Source organism: Poecilia reticulata, linkage group LG19 (genome assembly GCF_000633615.1).
Source record: "Poecilia reticulata strain Guanapo linkage group LG19, Guppy_female_1.0+MT, whole genome shotgun sequence".
Classification (NCBI taxonomy): domain Eukaryota; kingdom Metazoa; phylum Chordata; class Actinopteri; order Cyprinodontiformes; family Poeciliidae; genus Poecilia; species Poecilia reticulata.
The window spans coordinates 27,041,163-27,065,954 of record NC_024349.1 but is presented as its reverse complement, the minus strand read 5'-3'; the positions used below and the strand labels follow the sequence as shown (position 1 = coordinate 27,065,954).

At 36.9% G+C, this 24,792-nt stretch overlaps 2 protein-coding genes across 5 annotated transcripts in view; one reads left to right on the top strand and one right to left on the bottom strand.

Moving 5' to 3' along the window:
- The window catches only part of adgra1a (adhesion G protein-coupled receptor A1a), a 40,465-nt gene extending 39,755 nt beyond the window's left edge, over positions 1-710 (top strand). The window contains exon 7 of the mRNA XM_008438058.2: positions 306-710. Within this exon, the coding sequence (XP_008436280.1) occupies positions 306-310 (5 nt within the window). The 3' untranslated portion in view covers positions 311-710. The remainder of the gene's footprint in view (positions 1-305) is intronic.
- A 5,696-nt stretch (positions 711-6,406) lies between these two features.
- LOC103482115 (zinc finger protein 518A) lies at positions 6,407-24,448 on the bottom strand. Of its 4 annotated transcripts, none has more exons than XM_008438062.2 (3): positions 24,195-24,448; positions 16,174-16,373; positions 6,407-12,446 (listed from the first exon to the last, which is right to left on the bottom strand). In XM_008438062.2, the coding sequence occupies exon 3, from the start codon at positions 12,425-12,427 to the stop codon at positions 8,402-8,404; it is 4,026 nt and encodes a 1,341-aa protein (XP_008436284.1). In that variant the 5' UTR covers positions 12,428-12,446; positions 16,174-16,373; positions 24,195-24,448; the 3' UTR covers positions 6,407-8,401. The 4 variants fall into 4 exon arrangements, with proteins under 4 accessions (XP_008436284.1, XP_008436281.1, XP_008436283.1 ...); XM_008438059.2 differs by lacking the exon at positions 24,195-24,448 and adding an exon at positions 23,712-24,156; XM_008438061.2 differs by lacking the exon at positions 24,195-24,448 and adding an exon at positions 23,712-24,156 and having other exon boundaries at positions 16,219-16,373.
- Between the last annotated feature and the right edge of the window lie 344 nt (positions 24,449-24,792).

Sequence of the window (24,792 nt, the reverse complement as noted above, 5' to 3'; positions counted from 1 at the left end):
AGAGCCCAGCCACCCTGCGGAGGAGGAAACCCATTTCAGCCGCTTTTATCCGTGATCTCGTTCTTTCGGTCATGACCCAAAGCTCATGACCATAGATCAGGGTGGGAACGTAGATCGACCGGTAAATTGAGGGCTTCGCTTTTTGGCTCAGCTCTCTCTTCACCATGACGACGTCCCTAATCAGCATTGGAAAAGCTCATTGCATTTCATAACACAATGTCTTCCACCGGGATCCAAGCGCCAAATAACTTTACATCATTCATGTCAATAAACTATTTTAATCACTGTTTTTTCTCCATCTTCAGATTGAAATGAAGCCTTGGCGTAAATTCAATCCGGGAGACTCTTCGGCCTCTCCTGCATCATCCAATTACTGCGTCATCTGCAGTCAGCCTATCAGCATCAGACCATGCCCCGTCTTTGCCAATCACCGATCAAGCACTGCTTATAAGGACCTTAATCCAAGGCATCATCCGTTCTCCAGCAGTGCTCAAACCCACCTACGGCCCTTCTCCACCTCCACGCTCTTGGCTCTCCAGGCATCCATCCTTCTCCGTCCTCCACCACCAGTGTATGGGCCCCAGGGGAAAGACATCCCTAATCACCATCAGAAAAGCTCATCCAAACTCATTGCATTTCCTAACACAATGTCTTCCACCAAGCGCCAAAGAATTTCAAATCATTCATGTCAATAAACCCTTTTAATCGTTGTTTTTTTCTCCATCTTAGTCTCTCCATCTTGAATTTACAATGTATGATAAAGCTGCTGCCTATACTTAAATGTAAACTGATGAATTAAGTTCAACAAGGGCTTTTCTTTTTCTCTGAAGTTAACTTGAACTACACTTGATGGGATTTCCCTACTCCTCTGTCGTCCCATTGATGCAACACCATTAGATCTCGATAAAAACGCAGCCGAATGGTCAATGCCGTTTTTTTCTGCTGTTGTCTTAAATTTTATCCTTACTCATAATTGGATCTTATTTCAAATGTAACTGAGTAACTGTACTCAAAACAAATTCAGTAAAAGTAAAAGTACAAATTTTGAAAACGACTCAAGGTACACAATAAACAAATTGTAATTATACAGCAATACGAGTAAATGCAAATAATTACTTTCTACCCTTTACACCAGAACCAAAAACATTTTTTTTCCGCTCTTGGCAGAAAAAAAAAAAAGCCTTGTGAAGTGCTTATTCTTTCTGCGATATCCATACAGGTAGCTTATATTAGCAGTAAAATATTAAGATTTGTATTTGTTTTGGTTTGCACAATGAGCCACTGACAATTTTTGTCACAGTACATAAAACTACTTTCATGCATCTTAACTTTAGATTTTATTTGAGAAAAAGACATTGACTATGTTTCCCTTTCTTTGTCAAGTTAGCTATCAGTAATTTAATGCTGCCTTACTGTAAGTTAATGTTAGCTAAAGTTATTAAACTTTATAACTGTAACATTAGCCCTTAATCTTAAACATGCAAATAGATTTTTTCCTCCAAAGTTAATTAGCAAATTAGAAGCTACTATATTAGTCAAAATTCAAAATTACCCTTTATGTTTTTTATTTAGCAACTTGGCTGATGTGACATGGCGCTTGTGTTATTTGCTTTGCTGACTTTAAGACTTATTTTGGCCTAAGAGCACCGGGGACAAAGTTGGCTAATGAAGACGTGCTACAGATGTGCAGGATGCTAATGAGGACCAGCCACGAGATAGAAATCCCTCTTTGACCAAAGAGAAAGAAGCAGATGAAATATTCTCAAAGAAAATTAGGTAAGTCATTTTTGTGTTACTGTTTTCTCCAAGGGAAGGAGGCGGATGGTGCAGGTAAGTGGGGAATGAGGAGCAGGAATCAACATCCACCAACTGAGTTAATAAGCTATGTGTTTTAGACAACTAATTGTTATGGAGCTAAATTTGTTTCACAATTATTCAGTAAAAAAAATCTTCAAAACTTTTGGAATTGAAAGAAATGTTTTGTTTCAAACAAAATAAAAACTTATCTCACTTAAATGTATCTGTGGTCAAAACCTTTTGAATGTGACTTTTTAAAAAAGGTTTTGTTTAAAAAGCTCATTTTAAAAATTAAAATCAATTTTTTTATGAAGTCAAAAAGTTACTTGCTGAACAAACTTTTATTTGCACATGTCAATTTTTTGAGTGAGAGGGTAAGTTTTTGATTGTGACTTTCAAACTTTTGGTTTTGATGCTTCTTTTTTTTGTTGAACTCAAAGAGTTTTGAATGCTGGAAACATGAACATCCCATGAGGGGCCTGAAGACGGACAATGTAAGACGTTTCCCTATTGGTTAGCGCTGACTAAAGCGGATGACTGACTCTCTCCCACCTCAGAACTGTGGCTGGAACTGCAGGACCTGCTACTGCTTTATTAGGGAAGAAAAATAGTGATTTTAATTTAAAAAATTGTTTTCTAAACAAATTTTATTTTGTTTAAAAAAAATCATGACAATTCAAAAGGGTTTGACCACAATTTTATCTTTTTTTCATTGAGATAAGTGTTTTTTTATTTGAAGCAAAATATGTATTCCAATTCCAAAAGTTTTTACAATTTTATTTTTTTTATTTGAGTTTTTTTTATTTAATAATTGTGAAACAAACTTAAATTGTTGTCAAATGTCAAACTAGTGTTTAATCTATTTTTTTTTAATTAAGAAACAAACATCCACAAGCCAGAGTATCTTGTTGGAAACTATTTTGAATGCAGATGTGGTGAAAAGACACATTTATGTGTCTAAAATTATTTATTAAATGATGTCTTCTGAATAACAACAATGGTAGGTCGTATGAACTTCTGTCAAAAAATATTTGATCAGAATAGTTTTGTTCAGCTCTTGTTGAGACCTTCAAAGACCTGATTCCAGGAAATTAAGACTGAGTTAACAATAGTGACTGCAGGTCATGTCTGCAGTCACTATTGTTAACTGCAGACATGACCTGATGGGTCCTGATGGGTCCTGATGGGTCTCCCAGAGAGAGGACAGTGGTTGATTTTTAGACCTTTGCTGAGGTTGACAAGATCGGTGGATAATATTGACTTCACATGTAATTATTAGTGGAACATGATCTCATAAAATTAAAGAAATCAGCACCAATAAATGGCTGGCCGATAAATTGGTGCACCCCTAGCAAAAAATACTAGTCAACATTTTTCATGCAGTACAAATATAGGCTGTCAGCCCAGACTATATTTTAGTTGTAAATAAAAGTTGACTTCCTTCTCTAGCAGTAACTCAGCTCTGCACAGCCTTGCTAATGAGCCATTCATTTGATCCAAGTGTGTAAAGTGTGAGAACTGGTCTGGGCCACCCAGCTGCAGACCTTTGACACTGACTGCTGTGCAGATGAAAGCTTGTAGATAGGGGGCTTGTCAGGTTTTTTCATGGAAATGACAAAATGTGTGTATAATGAAAATGAGCTGTGCTTGACTGACATTAAAAAAAACAAGACAAAAATAATAAACTAGTGAACCAACAATGGATACAGCAATTCACTCCAAGGTTTATGTATCAATTGCCAGCTGATGGTTAAACTGGCCCTTTAAGGTGAGTCATAAGCAAACAGACTTTAAAATGGATCCTGAATTGTTTCAGCAGTGTACAGTTTTAGCTAAAGCCTCCAGTTGACTATTATGTTTGTGTCTCAGCATCTCTGACTTTGATAAGTCTTAATGCAGAGGTCTCTTCTTTCCCATCCCCCACATACAGCCATGGGCCACTGGCCTGAACCATTTCAGCTGCAGAGAAGTCAGAAAAATTATGCAGACGTCCCTGATGTGAACATGACCTATTTCAGAGCGCCACAGAAGCCTGCAGATCTCGTATTCTTGCTAGAATGGCCTACCGTCATAAAAACATCAGTACTCTTGATCTCTTTTTATCATTTCTTTATGCATCACATAATCTTGTGTCCATTTATTGTTTTTCTTGTTTTGCAATTATTCATATTTAAATGTGCACAATTTTAATTCTACATCCAATCCTTTGCTAATTATTTTCTACATATCTATCTGCACTACCTCCTTATATGAATTGCTCATTACTGTGGTGGGAGAGGGACATGCAGTCTTAATACCCTCCTGAAAAGCCCTGCCCATCTCTGCTCCCCTGTAAGCAGTGGTGATGATTATAGATTCCAATTTTTATCGCTTTGGTTTGTTCCCAAGTGGGTAGAGAGTGTGCGCTTGTTTTAGCAGGGTGAGGAGACCAGATTCACATGTGATCTGCTTGTCACCGATAGAACATGTATACAACCTCATGTCATTAATTATATCTCAGGAAATTAAATGCTTAATTTAAGTGAACAGTTCTGGTATCACAATAAAATGAAGCCGTAGAAAATACTTCAAAGGTGTAAAACCTATGGAGTAACTGAGTAAAAGAATGCAAAATCTTTACTGCTTTGAAAATGTATGTTCAAATTTGAATATTTTATTATTTATTATGTAGTTGCAATCAAACTACATACTTTGTAATTTGATTACAAACTGCAATCAAACTTTAGCAAGTCAAAGTACAGATGTTTACCAAAATTAACATAGACATGCTTAATAAGTTAAAAGAACTGTGTCATGCACCATTTAAAAACGGTGTTGAATTATTGGAATTTTAAATTGGTAACCATATCATTTCATCTAAGGTTTTTGAAAGAATCTGAAGAGTGTAATCATTAATCATAGTAACACTAGGATTGATGGTATTATATAAAAAAGATTTGAGAGTGTAAATTTAAATTATGCATTTTATTAAGTTGACTAAATTATTACGGTAATGATTGGTTTTCTTGTGCTGCCCTCTGGTGGAACGTTTCAGCAGGCATCATCTTTGGTTGAGGCACGACTTCCACCTGCTTTAAATTGTTCCCAATTCACGAATGACTGATTTGTTGTACTTGTGAGCCCACAAAGGTTTCATTTGTCTCTCATTTCCTGGGTATTATCAGCTGCTTTTTCAGACACTGTCAAGAAATTAGTTTTTTAATCTCATCTTTATCCACCTTTTTAATCTGAATTTAACCTTTAACCAAATTTAGTATTTGGTTTAACAAAAATATAGTTCTTTGTTGTGCAGTAAAACTTAATCAAACCTGCAGTTTTCTAGTAATTTAAATGTCATTGTTCTCGTGGCTTTATCTGTTGGTGTGGCTCCATGTTGGCTTGTCACCGGTTCACCTTTGGATCAAACCCACAGACACGTGGTAAACTGAGCACAGCTCTAGAACACATTAAAGCAATGCATGTTACAACATTAAAGCAATGCATGTTACACTGCAGTGAGCTGTCAAACTGGAGCAGCTGTCCTCAGAAACACAATCAAGCAACAGAGTCCATAAAAACACTATTTAACAATGGTATTTCCTATATTATGTTAAAATTATAATAATAATACTTGTCTGAATGCCAAAATGAATTAGTGGTATTTTAATCCAGGGTGATGAAAAAAAGACCAAAAGAGACAGAGAAGAAATTGGAACCCAAACTCAATGGTTTCTGATTGGTGCGTCTGCTGAACAGATAAGTCTGGCTGTTTGCCTGGTCTGGAGCAGTTACACGGGATAAATCTCCATGGTAACTTGTGTGTTACCAATTTTGTGAAACCAAATTACGACTTAATTAAGCCAGGATGTGTGGAAAATCCCAGTTTAACCTGTTATTTTGTGAAACATTCTCAACAAGACTAAATGTTTTTAGATGGAAAATATTGAGTAAAGCAAACAAGAAAGGCCAGAGTAGTTATGGCCTTTCTTAGCACTTTATATTTTCAAAGGATACATTTATTTAATGGGTTGTTGTTCTCCTCCCTTTCCCAAGTTAAAACATTTGCTTATGAGTCCACTCCAAATATGTTAAGTCTTGGATGTTTGACACGTAGCTTTTGTCATAATTGAATGAAAAAACATCTTTTTTGTATGTCAGTGTCTTGATTAAAGAGAATAAATGCAACAAACATCACCTTGTATTAATTAAATTAGCTATTTTTATGCAAATATTAAGCTTAGATGGAATCAAAGTAGTAAGGTTTAATCATGATGTCTTAGTAACAATTATAAATTTCAATACAGCAATTTTTGCTGCCAACTTCTTCGACATTTTCACATAATGCCAATTGTCTTGTAAGACTGCTCATTTCATACATTAGATGCAGGTTGATTTAATCTGCATTTGAAAAACAAAAAATCTTTACACAGGTATTAAACATACAGAAATATGTGCTGAATAGAAAGTATTAGCAATGTTTTTATTAGTCTGATGTACAATTCTAATCTTCAATCTTGAACTAAATGATACTTTTAATGTAAAACCATCTGTTATAGCCGTGCAGCAGCTTTCAGTTTCTCAGTACTGTGATCAGTCAAAAAATGAAACTAAACAAAAGATCTGACACCAATTAAGAATATGCTTTTTATTTGTTGAAAAATAAATTCTTTGGCCCAGAAGCCATCAGGAAGGAGAAGAAATAGGAAATTTGTGAATCAGACAAGAACAAAGCAAAGTCATATGAGGTGATTTGGGATTCCATCCATCTGCCTGCTACAAGTGTCTTCAAGTCTATACAATTTAGTTGAAGCAACGTGTTATTCAGTTACTGATTTAAATATGGACCAAACACTTAATCTCTAATGAAGATTTATCAAAAAAATCCAACTATTTAAATTCTGTTATATTCTCATATGTGACATATTGTAGCCCTCGAGTTAAAAAATACAGATTTCACAAAAAGCTAAAACATGACCAATTCAAAATACCAAAATGTAATCACCAATGATTTACCGCAGTTTAGCAGGATCTTAAAGCAATAATGACGATGACAAAACAAACAACAACAACAAAACGTTCCCAATGTACCTGTTCAGCACATGGGCTTCTTTCTTCTTTCTATGGAACAATTATGTAAATACAAAACAGTAGCATGGCTTGTTGCTCAAAATAGTTGGCCTACTAAGAGGGAAGGAAAAAAAAAAGATGGAGCGCTCGTCATGTACTACAATCATTTCAACTCAAAGAATCCAGAAACTCTAAAGTCCTGGAGGCAGGAAAATTGTGAAATGTAACATAAAATGGGTTTAAAGCAGAAGAGACATAATGACAATGTGCAGATATACAGTACATTTAAGTAAAGTCCAAATACAGCGCACACACACACACACGCACCCCCCCACACACACACACAATCTACCAATACTAGTTGTCATCAGGATTAAAGTATGAACAGTTAAAACATACAAAAATGTCTTTCCAGGCATTGTTGAAGAGACTCCATTTTGATTTAAAAAAATATTAACAGGAGTGGGTGCTTTTCATTTTTTATACTCTTCCTCATTTTAGAAACAATGTGCAATAATTAGACCATAGCATGCTGTGCTTCTATAAAAAATGGGTTGATCCAGCCAACCCCCCTCTACATAAAATGAACTTTTCCATATAAATTGGAACCAAAAGCAAAATCACAGCAATAGGTTAGAAATGTGATAACTGGCATCGTTTTTAGATTTGGGGAAACAAGCAGTAGTTGTACTTCAGCCTTTTGTCATGTCTGTTGAACCTGCTTGAATGACTGGGACACTGCAGACCCAGGCTTTTTCTGAGGGCCTTCAGCTCCAGTCAAATCTGTTAATGCATCTTTGAATAGAGTAAATCTTTCTGCACAAACTGGCTACTCACTAGGTAAATAGGTATATCCAGCTTTTTTTATTCATTTACACAAAAGATTACTATCTTTTTACTGTACAAATGGAAGACATATTTACAATATGACCTGGAAGCCAATCACCACAGAAGCCTAACAAGAAAAGAGACGAGTTCTATGAAGTGAGCATTTGACAAGAACCAACTTGGTTCAAAATATGCTCCTTTGCATTTTCTCGTTTTGCACAAGTAGCAGAAAACAACTGCAGGTCCAATGGCTCTCAAAAATAATGACAAGCATTCAAGCTGATTCTTAAGAGTAAAGTAGAACTCCAGTTCCATCATCTGAATCAGACATTTTCAGATTGTAACATTGTTACTCATGTAAAGTCACTTTTACTGCTGTATATTTTTTTACAGTTAGCTGTACATCATGTCCAGGAGTATGATTTAATAAGAACAAGGACACCTTTCCTTTTTAAAACAATGCAGAAAATGACAAAGTAAGAATAATATGAAATTACCTGAGTTATTTGGTCTAATTGTTCCCCTTCAGTCAATACGCCACATCCATACCTCTCATTATAATATACAGTTTTCACAGTTAAAACAACATGGGTGGCAAAAATTATGTTTACATTTGCCATGATATACATAAAAAACTATTTCACTCAAAATGTATTAAAAAGAATCCAAGATATTTACATTACATCAAAGGTTCTTTGAAAAAAAGCCTTTTCAGAATGGTGTAAAACGCTCAGAAGAGCTTATTCCAGTCTCTTGTTGCCTCCATGAGATGTCTTTGGCCGTGGCCAATCCAATCTTCTTGGTTGTTGAAAATCCGACCACAAAACCAACAATCAAACGCCATCGAGGCTTGTCCACACGCAGATAAAGTTTTCACTACTTCATATTTCTTTTTGTTTTTCTTTCTTAGTTTTAATTTCAGGAGAAATCGTTCTCGGACAGAACTCAGAACAGGTCTAGGTCTTGAAACACCTTCACTTGAAGATGGAGAGCAACTGTTCACAAGACCACTAAACTCAGCAAGGGCTTGAACCGTCTTTTGACTTAGAGCAACCTTTGTGACAGCACCTTTGTACCTGTTGACTGCCTTCATTATGTTCATCACTTCTGGAATGTCAGCATCAGGATGATTAAGCACCACAACAGGTTGGCCTCTACAGGGATATTTGATCTGCTGTCCTGTGCTGCGTGGCGCAAGTCTCAGCATCCTCTCCACTTCTTTGCCAACTGGCGACCATAAAACATTGTCTTTTTCAGACAGCACCTTATTTGACAGCCTATTAGCCTTATGCAGGCTTGCTGGGAGCTCATCAAATAAAGCTTTCCTGTGTCTTTTCCTTTGGCTTACAAGCCTTGGAGCAAGGAGCAGTCTATTTGCTTCACATGGCTGTAGGTTTCCATTTATGACTGAAGGTGACCCTCTAGGCTCCTTTGGATGTTCATGTACATTATTTTCTACACTGATCAATTGAGATGTTGGACAGGTTTTGTTTGCAGACACTAGGAAGCACTGCCCTTGAGGTCTGCTGGCCAAAAGCAAAGGTTGCTTGCTTGATGTGGGAGCTATAGTAGTATTGAGGTGAGCAGTGGGCGAAACTATTTTAAAAATGACTTTATTCCCAGGACACTCGCTGCTCTGACTCAAAATAGTTCTGTTATTTGCCTCTTGCTTATTTCCAAAAAGGCTTGATCTAGAAGGAGAAATGTATCGAAGCAAGTATGCCTGACGACCAGTTTGTGGTGTGCTGGATTTTTCTGCAAAGGTTCCTGCCAGAACTGGTTGTGAGTTGACTGAGAGTTGAGGACCTGGCAATTTGAAGCTAGCTTTACTGAGGTTATGAGCAGATGGGATAGACCTCTGCACAAAGTAGCATGTTGGTTGTGCCTTTGCTGCTGTATTTGTTGATGGACTATGCAGTGTTCTTGAAAGAAGCACAGGTCTCTTGAAACCTGAACTGTTGATAAAGTAGTGATTTGAGGAGGTGCTACCACCTGAACGAACGGCAGAGAGAACAGTCCCCTTTTCTGTGGCTTGTAAATTTCCTGCTGATATACCTACAATGTTGGCTTTTGGAGTAAGCATTACACCAGCAGTGTTACTCAAGTTATTAAACTGTTGTTTCATGCAAGATAAACTGACCTGAGGATTTGGAGAGCTAGTTAGGAGTTTAAAACCTGGAGTGGCCTTGACTTGCACTGGCATGGCAAATTTATTGTTAGTGGGTTGGATGTTGGTTGCTCTCACGAGTACTGGTTGCTTTCCAGCAGGCAACTGAAGAATTTGAAGAGGTTTTTTAGCTTGCTTTAAAAAGACATTTCTTGCATGTGAAAGTCCTGTTCTCTCTCTGTTGAGCTGTCGAGTAATGATGGCATTTGAATGTTCTTTGACAAAACTTTCTATAGAATGTAAACTAGTTTTTGTTTCTGGTTTTGTGGATATTGGGATCCCATCTTCCTCAATTTTGATGATATTAAAGTCTTGAAGAACTGAATCTCCATTTTCCTCACTCAAAAGATTATCACTAGCTATGCACTCATCAACCTCCCCATCCCCATCTGTATTTCCTGTAGTGTGTTCTGGAGATGCTGTTAATCTCAAGCTAAACTGTGATGGATCCCAAGCATTTTTTGTGTGTTCAGAATATTTACCAGTACAGAGCAAGTTTTGGGAATTGCTCTGTACTGGTGAGGAGCTAAACATTTCCTTTGAATAGTTGTGAAACGTAAACACTTCCTTGTTTGATGTTTTTGGTTCAACTCTTCCTGTGCCCAAGCCTTCCACTCTGCTCCTCACAGAAAAAGGTTGTGACAATTGAGACGAAGATTCTATGTGTTTTACAATTTGCTGACAAATTTGACTTCCATTTTCCATGAATGCGGCATCTCTGTTTTCCAGAGAAATCTGACGAGCGGAGTCATTGCACAAGGTGATGGTAGCAAAGTTGTCTTTGTTATTTTTGCATATTCCGCCAAAATCATTGGTTAGAATTGATTCTTCTGTGGTTCTGTTGTTCTTTACAGTTTCTCTGCAGACAGTTTTGGAAAGCAATGTTTTCTGGGCAGCATTTAAAGGAGATTGACAAGTACTAATATCCTCACATTCCATTTTAGTATTACTCATTTCAGATCCAGAGGTAGCTCCATCACATTTTAAAATTGCAGCATCTGAATTCCCAGACACTGCTACCTTGCCTTTGTCAGTAGACACAGACTCAGCGATGTGGCGACCTTCATCCGCCACCGAGTAAAACCGGATTTGTGAGGGATTTATTTGTTCACTATCAGAGTATGGAGTAGAATTAAGTTGACAAACAGAGGTTTCCTCCTCCTCAATCTTCACTTTTACAGCCATGATATCATCACGATCCATTTGAAGCAAAGATCCGTTTCTTGGTGAAATAGCTAAACTTTTTGATGTGGAGTCCTTGCATTCAGAGTACTGCTCAGTCTCAGTGGAGTCCGTCGTTTTTGATATTACAGGATTTGATACCAAAGGACCTACACCATCCATTAATAAATGGCTCTGAGAAGACACATTTTGCTTTGCTGTTGGTATTACTTTGAGAACCAAATGCTTTTTGCCATCAACTATCTTGAATCCCATCACTTTAGTTGTACAATTAGGGGGAAGAGAGATTTTGTTCTTCACCATTAGTACAGTAAGCCCATTGGCATTGGGATGACTTCCAGTGTCAGAATTATTTGCATTTTCACATTCCTGTAACATGACGGAAGTCGAGTGTTCTGCATTGTGAAAGTTCCGACTTCTATTGTCCTTTTGTCCTAGAGTCCCATCAGTAAAGTGGCGGATCTCCTCCAAGGGAAATTCTTGTTTGGTTACTCTGCCATTTTCACTTGGTACAGTTCTAGGGGAAGAGTTCAATTTTGACATCTGTTGTGTTTCCTGTGAAACCGAAATCTTTTTATACAGTTTTGTATTTGTAGAAGAATTTGTTGGTGAACCACAGTCTTCAGCAACTTTTAGAGCACTTTTTCGCTGTGCCTCTTCTTTGTGAACAGCTGCTGTGTGCTTTTTAAGCTGTTCATTTTCTGCTGTGCCAAATCCACAAATTGGACAAGTGAAAGTAAATGTACCAGAGTGAGCTTTCATATGATTATGATGACCTTCTTCATTTAAACTAATATGTTTACATTTTGAACACTTCCAATGACTCTCATTATGGTGATGGATGTGCTGAACAAATGTTCCTGCATCAACAGTAGTAAACTCGCACCAGTCACACTTAAACTCTCCGTTTACACTATGACACATCATGTAGTGTCTGGTAAGCAAAAGCAGGGAATACTGAACATTGTCCTTGCAGAGCTCACATGCAACCAGAGTATTCCTGTGCTCAATTCGGTGACGTTGAAGTGCAGGAAACTCATTTGTGACAAAATCACACAAGTCACAAGGGTAGGTGGGAAGGGATCCTTTATGAACTGCTCGGAAATGTTTAAGGAGATCATTGGGGCTAAATGTTAAATTGTCTTTACACAACGAGCATCCAAAACTGAGAATTTTTCCAGAGAAAACAGCCCGCTGCTGAATTTTGCAACGGCCTTGGACAGTTTGGTCATCCTTTTTAATCACATTTCCATTGTCCTTTGTGATAGATTCATCATTATTGTGGAAGAGGGGCCCATCATTTACTTCTCTGAAATGCTTGCAGACCAAATCTTTCCCCTCATCTTTTTCTTCCTCCCCACCTGATGAATTTTTGTTTGGATCCTGGGACAGTGTGAAGTCTTCCATAACTCAAATCGGAGAATTCCTGTAAGAAAAAAAAAATCAAAACATAATTACTTACTATTAAAAAGTAGAGGGATTATTATTTGTTGTACTGTGTAGCTACATACAAACATTCACATTCAAACGCCATGATAAATACTTATATAACCATTGGTCTGAAAAGAATGTAAGTTATAGAATCAGAACACACCTAATAATTCAAAAATTGTTGGAAACCAATGCTGTGATAAATGCTAAAGACCACGTCCCTCATATAAACAAAATAGACACTGGAATGTAAAATCTGAAAATCTCTCATTTGCCCATTTCAAATATTGCTTTAAGAATAAGCAATGAAAAACAAATATAAAAAGAAAAAAATATTTCAAAACAATTGTTTAGTTCCTAAGTGTAAATTTATGCAGATTTCAAGGGAAAAAACAAATCAAAACATTAAAATAGTCTGCTTAGAAAGAAGAGACATTTTAATTCTTTACATTCTCAGTGAAAACTTCAGCAGCTTTCAAAGATAAGAATGAAATATATAGCGTATAATAATATTACATATTACAATGTACAATGTTTATAACATTTTGTAAAACTTAAATGCCCTTCAAAGTTAAAAATCTTATTTTCTGCTTAGATTAAAATTCTGAGGTTTTGAACATGAATTCATTCTTGTTTTCCCTTTAGGACACAGTTTCTCAAACCTTTTCAGATCGAGGACCACTTAATCCATTAAACACTCACAGACCACAACATCTTAACATATACAACCTGAAATTAAAATGCTAGTCTCTTAGCACACTTGCTGTCATGAACTCCAATCATACTCTGAATTATTTACATATTGTGAAAGAGTCGTTTCTATGCTTTCCAATGATGTCAAACACCTGGAAATAAAAAAGATGTTATTTACTACAATTGTTGTGTGCATCAATATTTAAGTCTATTTGCAATTTAGAAGCATATTTAAAGAAAAATAGACTTGAGTTGCTTTGGCAGAAACAAAAATCTCCAGAAAAATTCAATATAAAAAATCCTTCCATTTTCTATACACCCTTGTCCCTAGTGGTGCCCATCTCCAGCTAACGCTCCGGGCGAGAGGCGGGGTCACCCTGGACAGGTCGCCAGTCTGTCACAGGGCAACACAGAAACAGGCAGGACACACAACCATGCACACACACACTCACACCGAGGAACAATTTAGAGAAACCAATTAACCTGACAGTCATGTTTTTGGACTGTGGAGGAAACCGGAGTACCCAGAGTACGGCAAGCCGTTTTCACATAAATTCAGTTTCGTCTGACTCTCCATAATTACATTCCAGAAATCTAAAAATGCATTTTGACTAGACAAAACTACATTTTGACTATCCAGAATGGTAATTTAAGAGATCTGTATTTACATTCTGACTAGTAAGAATAATAATTCAAGATATCTTCAATTATATTTTGACGAGTCAAAATTCCTTTCAAGATATCTCAAATGACGTCACTGGATCTGTCATTTGACGGGACACATAAGTCTAATTACGATTTAAGATATCTTAAATCTAGTCAAAATTACAATTTTAGATATCTGAATTAAGAATGACATGGAAGCCCCTTTGTGGTGTCCATACATTTGCCTGCAGAATTTTATGTTTCCTGCACAAAATTGTCAGTAAATGCCACAAATTAGAAAAAGCTCAACAATGTTGGAAATGCGGAGATAGCAAAACTTCATAAACTATAAGACTGCTTCTGATATCTGCAAAAAATTTCCTGTTTATTCATTTCTGACAAACCAAATGCACTTAAAAACAGCTTTGAAAAGCTAAAATTGTTATTGTCAAACCATTTTCAACATGAAAGTGATGCATTTTCAAACATCTTTGTTCGTTTTCTCCATTTTTCATTGTTTTATTAAACTTTCAAATTGCTACTATATCTATATCTATAATTTAAAGATATCTATAATTTAATTTTCACTAGTCAAAACTACATTTCTCCTATCCAAAAATACATTTAAGATATCTTGAATTATGGAGTCATTAGAGATATCTTTAATTAGAATTATGACTAGTCAAAATCAAAATCGAGATATCTTGAATTTACTTTATGACTAGTCATAATTTAATTGTAAATATCTGAAATATTTACAATTAAATATTTCAGATATTTACAATTCAAGATATCATAATAGATATCTTGAATTGAAGTCTCCATACAAGTCAATGGTAAATCTGACGTCATTTTGACTAGTCAGAATGTAATTAGAGATATCTTAAATCGCTAAAACGTCTAGTCACAAAACAATTTGAGATATCTGGAATATAAGGGCGGTAAAACCGAATTTATGTTAAAACGGCTTGCCATACCCGGAGAGAACCCATGCATGCACAGGGAGAACATGCAAACTCCATGCAGAAAGAGCCCAGGCCAGGAATCAAACCCAGGACCATCTTGCTGCAAGGCAACAGTTCTACCAACTGCGCCATTGATAAAAAAATATCAATCAAATTTTATTTGTATAGCACATTTCAGCAGCAAGGCATTTCAAAGTGCTTTACATAATTAAAATAAAAACAGCATGTGACATTGAATAAACAGTGAGAAAGAATATACACCCATTTATTTATCTATAGTATTTACTTAATTTTTAATTAAATAAAAAGTCGATGTGTGAGCAAGTAAAGTCGTAAAAAACAAAGAACAATTCTCACTAACAGACTTGAGTCCTACCTTTCAAGGCAAAGAGACATTCAAAAGAAGCGAATCTCTAGAAAACGACATCAAAACTCTCAGCAGGTTTGACTCAGCTTCCTCTGATCATATATCTGGTCCAGGAGTTGTTTTCTTTCCACTGGTATCTTCAGCTTTTCTTTTGAGTGACCCAGTTTTAAGCCACTTACCCGTTATTACTAAACATGATCATTTGGTAAGTCAGAGCAAAAAACAGTCGTTTACATGCATTACCTTGCGGACCACTATGGGGAGATCACGGACCAACAGTAGTCCAGGGACCACAATGTGAGAAAGACTGCTTTAGGAGTAGTGTCTGTCTTGGACTCCTTGTTTTAATCTCTCCCCTCTAAGAAGTGTAAACAAATAATTTAGAAAAAATGGAATCCATTTTCAAAATGACAAAAAGATGTGGCGTGAAATGGAACTTCTCTGATAGACCAGCAATACTATCAGAATATTGCTGGTCTTACAGGAAGGTCAGCAATACTGACCTTCCGGTCTGCAAACCTTACAGGTCTGCAGTCTTCCCTATAGAAGTCAAAGAGCAAGTCCTTGCATTGGGATGTTCAGACTAACTCTTTCAGTATGAAAGGTTGAATGGGATGCATATGGCCAAAAGATGATTTGGGTGACATTAGCCACTGTGTTAACATAGCCTCTAACCTCCACTCCTCGGTAACCAGCTCCCAGTTTTAGTGTATGAGGCAGACACCCTGTATACTTTCAGACCAGGCTTAAAACTTAGGTTATCCTAAGCCTTTTCTGTAGTTATGCTTATATATGCAATTTATGTTCAATTATGTTTTTCTCTTCATAGAAGCTATGTCTGGCCGAGTGTTCTGTTAGCTGTGACAATTTCCAGGAGGGAAGAATCAGGTCAGCTAAAACTTAGCTTATTCAGTTAGCAATATTATTGCATCAAGTAAGAATATTTTAAATTTGTTAACATGAAGAACTACAGAAGAATTACTACTCTGATTCCCTGAATCAGAGTAGTAATTGAGCCATAGATTACTTTCCTGCATAGAAAGTGTATTTACCAGGCAAGAAGGAAGAAGCTAGATGGAGTAGTGAAGACGACGGACCTGGTTCTACTGAAGAACTGCAACCATACTTTTTGAGCCATATAGTTCAGGAAGCAACGATGACTCCAATGTTTCTTGGGAAGGAAGGATCTGGGTTGGAGCAGGACATCTGTCGCCTCCAAATCACTGAATGGTGATAAACCGTTTCAACACCTCTAAAAAAAACATGAGCAGAAACAAAAACAACAAATGAAATCAATAGCGGTTCTGCATATCAACCTAGTTTTATTTATTTGATATGTTTAAAAAATTACATATTAGTCAATACTGATATTAGTACCGATATATTGTGCAACCCTATTTACAACAACATAGTAAACACTACTGATGGGTTAACAAGGCGTCACAACATTGTATCTGTATTGATACTGTTGATATTGTCACTGAATACTGACACCTGCTGGACCTTAAAAATCCCTACAGGCAACTTTGTTGACACCGTCAACTGACACTGATTTGATGACCTAGTTACTAGGTAACTAGTAACTAGGTCACTAGGTACTAGGTTATTAGTAACTAGTGACCTAGTCTCTTCATTTAAATTTAAAATATGTTTGATATAGGAGAACCATAGGAGAAAGCAGAAGAGCAAATTTTTTTCCAATGATCCGTTTCATACTGTCATGACATAGTGATTGTTTTAACAAATATGTAAAAAACATTTTCTTTTTTAATAAAAAAATACATACTGTAGCTTTAAGGCGAGATTCTGCACAAGTCTTGTTTCCACAATTGTGTAATAAGAAGCAGCCCTGAAATGATTTGCAATGTTTTGCAAAATTATAGTTGCAAAATTACTGTAATCAATACGTATTTCACGAAAAATTCTCTGGACTGCAAAAAGTGTAATGCCGGATTCACAAAGCATGTGAACTGAAGTCCTAGTGCCTCAGTCAGGAAGACTGAGGCAGATGTTACTGTCCGACAACAGGGAAGTGATGGCAGTCAACCCATCAGCTCCCGAAACCATGAAAATTAAAACCTCGTAAAAACGCTGGAACTGTGCACAGGATAAAAACATTATGCAGAGCCTACTGAACCCCTCCTAGGGCTTAAAAGCAGGTAAAGCAGGATAAGATAGTCAAGTCAAATAAAACAGCAGGGCAAAACCCAGAAGCAACTTTCACATATAAAGATACGCAGCGTTTGTTGAACTGTCTGGAGGTCTTGCCACCAGTAAGTCCCTCATTCTTCAGTAAGGTCTTCATATTGATCCATCACTTTAATAGTGCAGGTGTCACATGACTTCCTAAGATTCCCTTCCCTTAGATTTTTAAAACGTCATGTAATTTTTTAATCCTTTCTACTGTGACCTTTGGCACAAGAACAGAATTAGATATGGCCTTGTAGCGTTTTCTTGTGTTCTGAGGAGCCACAATGTGCAGACATGTTTCCTCACTCATCACTGTTTTAGCCACGACTTCCTTCAAACCAATTGCAGAAAGCTGTCGTTTCTCAACTGTTGACTTGAAGAAAATAGTTGTCCCTAATTAATCAATGTAATTACCGGAAATTTTGTATCATATTTTGACATGCTTGGACACAGCACTCTATTGAACATCCAGTTTCCTTAGCTACGAACATTTGCCAAACACATCCTATGGAAGACATCAATGATGGTCTTCTGGCCAACAGTAAGGTCTGCAGTCTTCCCTATATTGAACAGAACTGAGACAATTGAACCAAATTAAAATAATGTAATTACATTATTTACAGCAGTGGTCCCCAACTCCCGGTCAGTGGACCGGTACCGGTCCGTGGACCAATTGGTACCGGGCCGCACAAGAAATAGTGAAATATTTCCATTTTATGTATTATTTGAGTCTGGAGGATCTTTTATTTTGAAAATCCTTTAACCGGATTCTCTTGGATACTTGCGCGCCAACACTGAGGCCACAAGCAGCAAAATGAGTAAGAAACAGATCAGATGTCTTTGGAAAGTTTCTCTGCAAAGAGGAAAAGGCCCAGAGAAGAGACAGGAGGATGGATTTATCCCGGACCGGTAGGTGAGTCCCACATTACAAGCCGCTCTGCGTAACATGCGGCGACTGACTGCTAATGAGGCAATGAAGCTTCAAGCTGCTTCACCACGTAGAGACCAAGCAGGCTGTGGATATAAGCAACACTTCAGGTGTTATTATCTCCCATTACTCCCAGATGGAACCGTCTCGGTGCAGAGAAACAAGCTCAGGGCTCCGTTAGTCATTATTGTAAGTTACAATTTTCACAAAAGTAAAATGTTCGTTTTTGTGCCACATCTGTATCTTACTTTGAAGGGATATATAAACGTTACCATAGCAACCAGAGTCAGAGCGTTTGGGTAGTGGTCGAGAGGAGATGAGTAGAGCTTGTGAGTCTTAAGTCTGGTTTAGACGGAAAGATTTAAGAATGTCGGCCGATTCTCCAAACCTCTGTGACCACAGAGCTGATAAAGTCCAACAGGTTCGATCGGTTCGTGTGTCCAAGGCAGGAGCAACACGAAGCGATTCCAGTCACAAACATCCCGATTCCAGAGGATAATCCAGTAAAACCCCCAACATAGCAGGAATTTAGAATAACCAAACACGGATAATGATGTAGAAGCAATAGTGATAGTTTGTGGAATCATTTTAAGAGATAAAAGACGCAACAAAAAGAAAAGACAGTGGATGAAAGACGACGGGAGCAGCCGCTCTATTTGCTGCACTATGATTTGGAGGTGACTGTGTTTTTCATAGTTAACATTTTTAACTGAATAAACATAAACATATGTAATAATGACCTTTACATATAATAATAAACATTTCCACATATAATCTCTGATATCCACCGGACTCTCAGTTGCGCGATATGTCAGCTGTTTGGGATTCCCCTCTGCTCTGACGTCACCGCGCTTTCTGATTGGCTACCTGTCACATTCAGCAACACTGCCTCTTTGATGACCCCGGCCAATCACGCTACACAATAACCAAATGTATTGTTTGGAATTGATTAGAAATCTTTTATTGACCCATAGAAGGAAAACTCTGAATTTATTTTTTTTTTGGCAAAATGTTCAATTTTGCCTAAAATATTCTAATTCAAATGTAACTCAGGAATTCAGTAATATTCCATAGTATGCTGATCAACTTGACTACTTTTGATTATATCTCAGTCTCAAACATTTAATGCATATTAGCTTGTACCTCCATAATTAATTCTCATTTCTATAAAATATGGCTTAAATTAAAGCTGAGGAAATTGCCGATGCTTTGATATGTAAAATATGTATACATATTATATGTATATAAACACTTTGGTTTCTGTCAGTTCAGATACAAGAGAGGTAAAAAAAAAAAAAAAACTCTTTTTTTGGTCATTAATTTAATTTTACATAATTGACACTTTAGGAATCTTAGTTTGTTAAAGATTAACAAACCAGGCTCTACTTTATGAAATATCATCCTGTTTGGTGATTGTTATGGATATCGCCATGTTCTCCAAACAAGAGACGCAATTAGTCCAGAATGACACTTATTGAACTTTTAGATATTGCAGCAGTTGCAGTGCGCCACAGTAAACGGAAAATAATACTGAAAAACAAGTGAAAACAACGTGTCGGTTTTACTCCACAGAAAATAACTTTTTGGCTTGGTTATAGCAAGCCATAGCAAGACTCGTTGCTATGACAACAGACAACAGCTCTACAAGTCCAGAGAGCAGTTTATGTTCAAGTGTATCCGGAGTAAACTCCAAAAAACAAACATATTTCTTATGTAAGAAAACATGCAGAAAAACATGTAAAACAGATCAGCCCACTGCAGTTTTGTTTTCACGCTTGATGTTAATTCTGCAATCATCAATAAGTGAATGAATACCTGCAGTAATTAATTAGCCAATTTAGTCACTTGCTCTACTGAATTAAAAAAAACAGCCATGCAGGGAGCAGTTCATGTTTTAACCCCACTTTGCACAGAGGCTTTTTTTATGTATTGATGATAGTAAAGTTGAATATTGTTACAAAAAAAAAAGGGAAATATTTTTGAAATAACACTGACAGCAAAGAAAACTCTTCTACAGTATAGAACAGGGGTCGGCAATCCGCGGCTAGCACTGCCCTAGTGGCTCCCTGGGACATTTTCAAAAATGTTTGAAAATTGAAAAAGATGGGGTGGGAAATATATTTTTTGTTTTAATACAGCTTCTGTAGGAGGACAAACATGACATTATCATTCTTAATGTTTTCCAATGCTATAAAATTGTGTAGAATAAATATTACATTTCAACATTTCTGTCAACAAAGATTTGCGTCCTAGCCTGTGACACATCTTTCTTTCAGCAGGGCGGGGTACGAGGCAGGTGGCTGTTGTAAAAAAACCTACGGGTGAGTGGTGATAGCAAAAGGGAAAAGAGGGAAATAGCTGAGCAGAGATTCTACAATTCTTGGACCGAATAATTTTCATTCATTGCCAATGTGGAAGGGTTACCTGAATGTTTGCTCTGTAGCAAGAAGTTGTCAAATAAAAAGAGTACCATACTTTCCGAACTATAGAGCGCACCTTACCATAAGCCGCACATACAAATAAGAAACAAAACAAAACTGGAAACGTACATATATAAGTTGCATGGTTCAAAGCGTGGAGAAAAAGTAGCAGCTTATAGTAATATGGTGATGGGGAAAGACATTTCCAGGGAAGGAAGGCGCTACATTAGCTGCCGCATCAAGATTAAAGTTACATCTTACATGCCTGATGTTGAGAAGCTGCCCAGTGATGTCCATAAACATAAGTCACATTAAACACGTAGAATACAATCCTCATACACACAGAGCCAGCAGCCAGTAACCTTCCCATTCATACTCGATGACGTCACGCCCACATCGACACGCCCAGCACCAGGTGTCAAAGCTGCTGCTTCTGTCATATCAATAATTACTTATTTAATTCATATGGTTCCTACAGAGCCTCAGTGAAAATGTGTTTATTATCATTAACTCTGAACAAAAAACAGATTGAAAATAGATTCATTTCCTGCATGTTTATGTCTGTTAAGGTTAAGATGGAACGGCACTGAAAGCAACTCTTTAAACCAGCCAGACTACAAACAGGACAGAGACACAATAAGATGACCGATTACTGATGACTGATAATAACTCAGAAATAGTCCACATAGTTTGGATGTACTTTTATTTCTTTAGTACTTATGGAAAGTTTCTGTTTATATCATAGGTTTGTGGTGCATTTCTATACTAGAGAAAAAGATATAAAACGTCTGATATTTCACGAGATATTAACATTCATGAAAAACCCTTAACGCAGAAAGTACGGCGGCCACCGTAAGAAAGGCTTACAGTATTCAATTATGCCACATGAACTGATCAGTAGATTATTACGAGGGAACGCAAAAGTTTTGCGAGGGAAAAAAAAAAAATCCCCATGTCCCATACGTTGTTATGCAAACTGCATTTGAGAGTAAATTTTTCAAGTTCTAAAAGAAACAATATATTTCCCGGTCAAACCTTCACAGTAAAAATTACATCAAAAATCTGATTTCTTTATTGTATTTCTTAAATTTTAGCAATGCAATGAAACATAATACATTAATATTGTAACGGAAGGTAAACTTAAAGCACTATTGTACAGTAGTCACGTGGTGCGTCATTCCTTCCAGGACGCACAGCAGGGAAAATAAACATTTAATCATGAATGCTAATTATGTATGCACTTAGTCAATTTGATGATAGGCTAATATAAACTTAAAGCCTGAGTTGTATTCATTATAACGCGTTTAGTTTTTTGCGGCTCCAGACAGTTTTTTGTTTTTTAATGGCTCTTTAAACATTTTGGGTTGCCGACCCCTGGTATAGAACTAAAGAAAAAAAAAACAGTTACACAAAGGTTTTTCACTGTAAAGATGATTTGCAGTTTGTTTTGTTGTAACCTGAAGTGTGAAATAAACTTCAGTGGAGTCTGAAAACAAAATCTTTGTATAGGTTTATGCCTGGCTGAAAGATGTATGTGCCCACTTGATTTTTCTTAGTGGGGTTGCGGGGGGATTTTATTGTAATCCATGGGGAGGCCCAGAAGAAAACCTTTGGGGACCACTGAGTTATATAAATGCTGTGTATATTAAAAGAAATTAGCTTTGAAATCGCCTTTAAATTGTGTCTCTGTCTCTTTAAAAACTTCTGCTCTTTCTGAAACTCCAAGGTAACACTGCAGGTATGTTTTTGATGACTAAATTATGTTATAACATAACACCTGTCACATGTGTAAAGTTAAAAAAAAAAGTTTATTTTACATAATACTGTCCATGTAAGTAATCTATAGGCGTGAGTATTTTTTATCAAGTTAACATCATGGGGGTCAGGTCAAACTAATGCCTGATGCAAACTTCCCAAGTTTATGTTTTGTCTATGAATGTTAAACCAGGTTAGAAGATGCTGACCAGCAGCGTTTGATCTATGCTGTAGAGCAGTGGCCTCAAGCTGCTTTCCTCGAGCCAGTCTTAAAGCTTTCACATGTCCTACACACTTGAATTAAACAGTAAAACTCTCTCATTAGCATACAGTCAAACTCTGCAGAGATTTCATTATAAACTGAACCAGGAGCCAGGTGTGCCCAGAGGTATCTTAAAGTTGCAGGACCCTGGTCCTTAAGGACTGTGGTTTGACAACACTGCTGTAGAGTCTGCAGGAAAAAAATGCACAGTCAACTCAAGTTCACATTATTGTGAACTGTTAGGATGCAACTTCTATATCTTGAGAGGCAAATAAAACATTTGAATATTTTCTATCAAAAATGCAAATCAAACAGAATATTTGAAGAAGTAAACAACTTCTTCAAATATTAGTCAACTTTATAAACAGCAACTTTATAAACATAAAAATGTATGCTTGCTTGTACAGATAAAGACCCTAACTGAATAAGCAAAATGCAATAGCCAATAACAGGGATGAACACTTGAAGTGACCCTTCAGCTGACTTTTGGCTCAAAATGAACAGACTGGACCAGATTCACGTCATGCAATGTGCAACTTATTCTATGTTCCTGCTCAGGTTAAAGCAGCGTGTAATTCAGCAGAATAGTGACAACACCTGAGGTTGCCACAGGTAGGCTACGATCGGCCACCCCGGTCTCACAGCAACATTAATTAAGCTCAGCAGGAAAAGTTGTGTCGTCTCAAACCCAGAAGCTCAGTTTGTTCACTTGCGGCTAAATAGAAAATGGACAACACTGCGTTATAGCTGGGTATTTCCGTAATGGAGTTCACTTTTCCAAAGGACTTGTTCCTTAGGAACCTAAACTTCAGATGAAAGCTGCATCACGGGAGAACTCCAGGCTGAACCCAGCCGGGCAACAATGCGACCACATTTTATGACACTGCTCCTGTTTCTACAATGTTCCTGAAACAAGCTGCCACTCTGCGATAATCTGAGACTCTAACGACTTTAATCAGCACTTATGTTACATCTAAATAAAGAACTCGCCAAAGCAAACACATCTAAAGTTCTAGTAAATAAGTTTGTGCTTACTATGAAGTCGAAGGAAGCTCGGGCTGTTTCTCAACAACGTCCAGCATTGTTAAAGAGGGTCAAGCATGAAAGGAACACACAACAAAACATCAGCCTTCCTTCTCTCTTCTCTGAAGAACCACATCGACGGCGGCCATGACAGTCCATCCGGGTACTCCTTTGCTCCTGACACTCATGTAGTCGCGGATGAATATGCATTGACTGTCAAACATTAAATTAGTGCCACGGAGGATATTTTGTCCCGTCATAAACACAAAAAGCAACTTTCAGTGGAACGCAACAGCATTAACTTAAATTAAAATACACCCAAAAGCTTTACAACGTTGTTGCTGCACAATACCTTTCATCCTGTTTCTCTGTGTGTACGTGTGTGTGTATTTGTGTCTCTGCGTATAGCTGGAGGTAGGAGTAAACAATGGCTAGTAATGGCGGAAACATGATCTTTTCTGTGTTACTGTATGATCTGCTAGTGTATTTATTTACCTGAAGTCATTTTATGAATGTCTTTTTTCTGCCTAACTCGGATTCACGCACGAGCACACGCGCATCAAAGACAGAAACCCATAGAGAGACGGAGAGTAATGGCGGACGCACTCTGCCAGTCTGTATTGTGTAACTAAGCATGGAAACTGTTTCCGAAGCACATCGGATAGTTTTATGTGTATCTACTCTAAAATAACGGTTCTACTCGCTTATTGTTTTCATCTGTTCAAATAAATGATGTTTTTGTAAGTATTCCAATCTGCATTACATGATGTGATGTGTAAGAGCAGTTGTTACCTCGAGAACAATATCAAAAACAATATGGCTCGGGGTTCAAAACAGATCTTATTGAAATTATATTTCATAAAATGAATTGGTAATTTAATTCCTGGATCTTAAAAGGAAATAAAACTGCAGCAGTTTTATTGCTGTAGTTAGGAAAAAACTGTAATCATAAGTGGTGGTATTATTATTATTATTATTATTATTATTATTATTATTATTATTATTATTATTATTATTATTATTATTAAATTAATTAATTAATATGAGGTACAAGCATTTAATTTCCCTTTGCAATCAATAAAGCATTTTAATG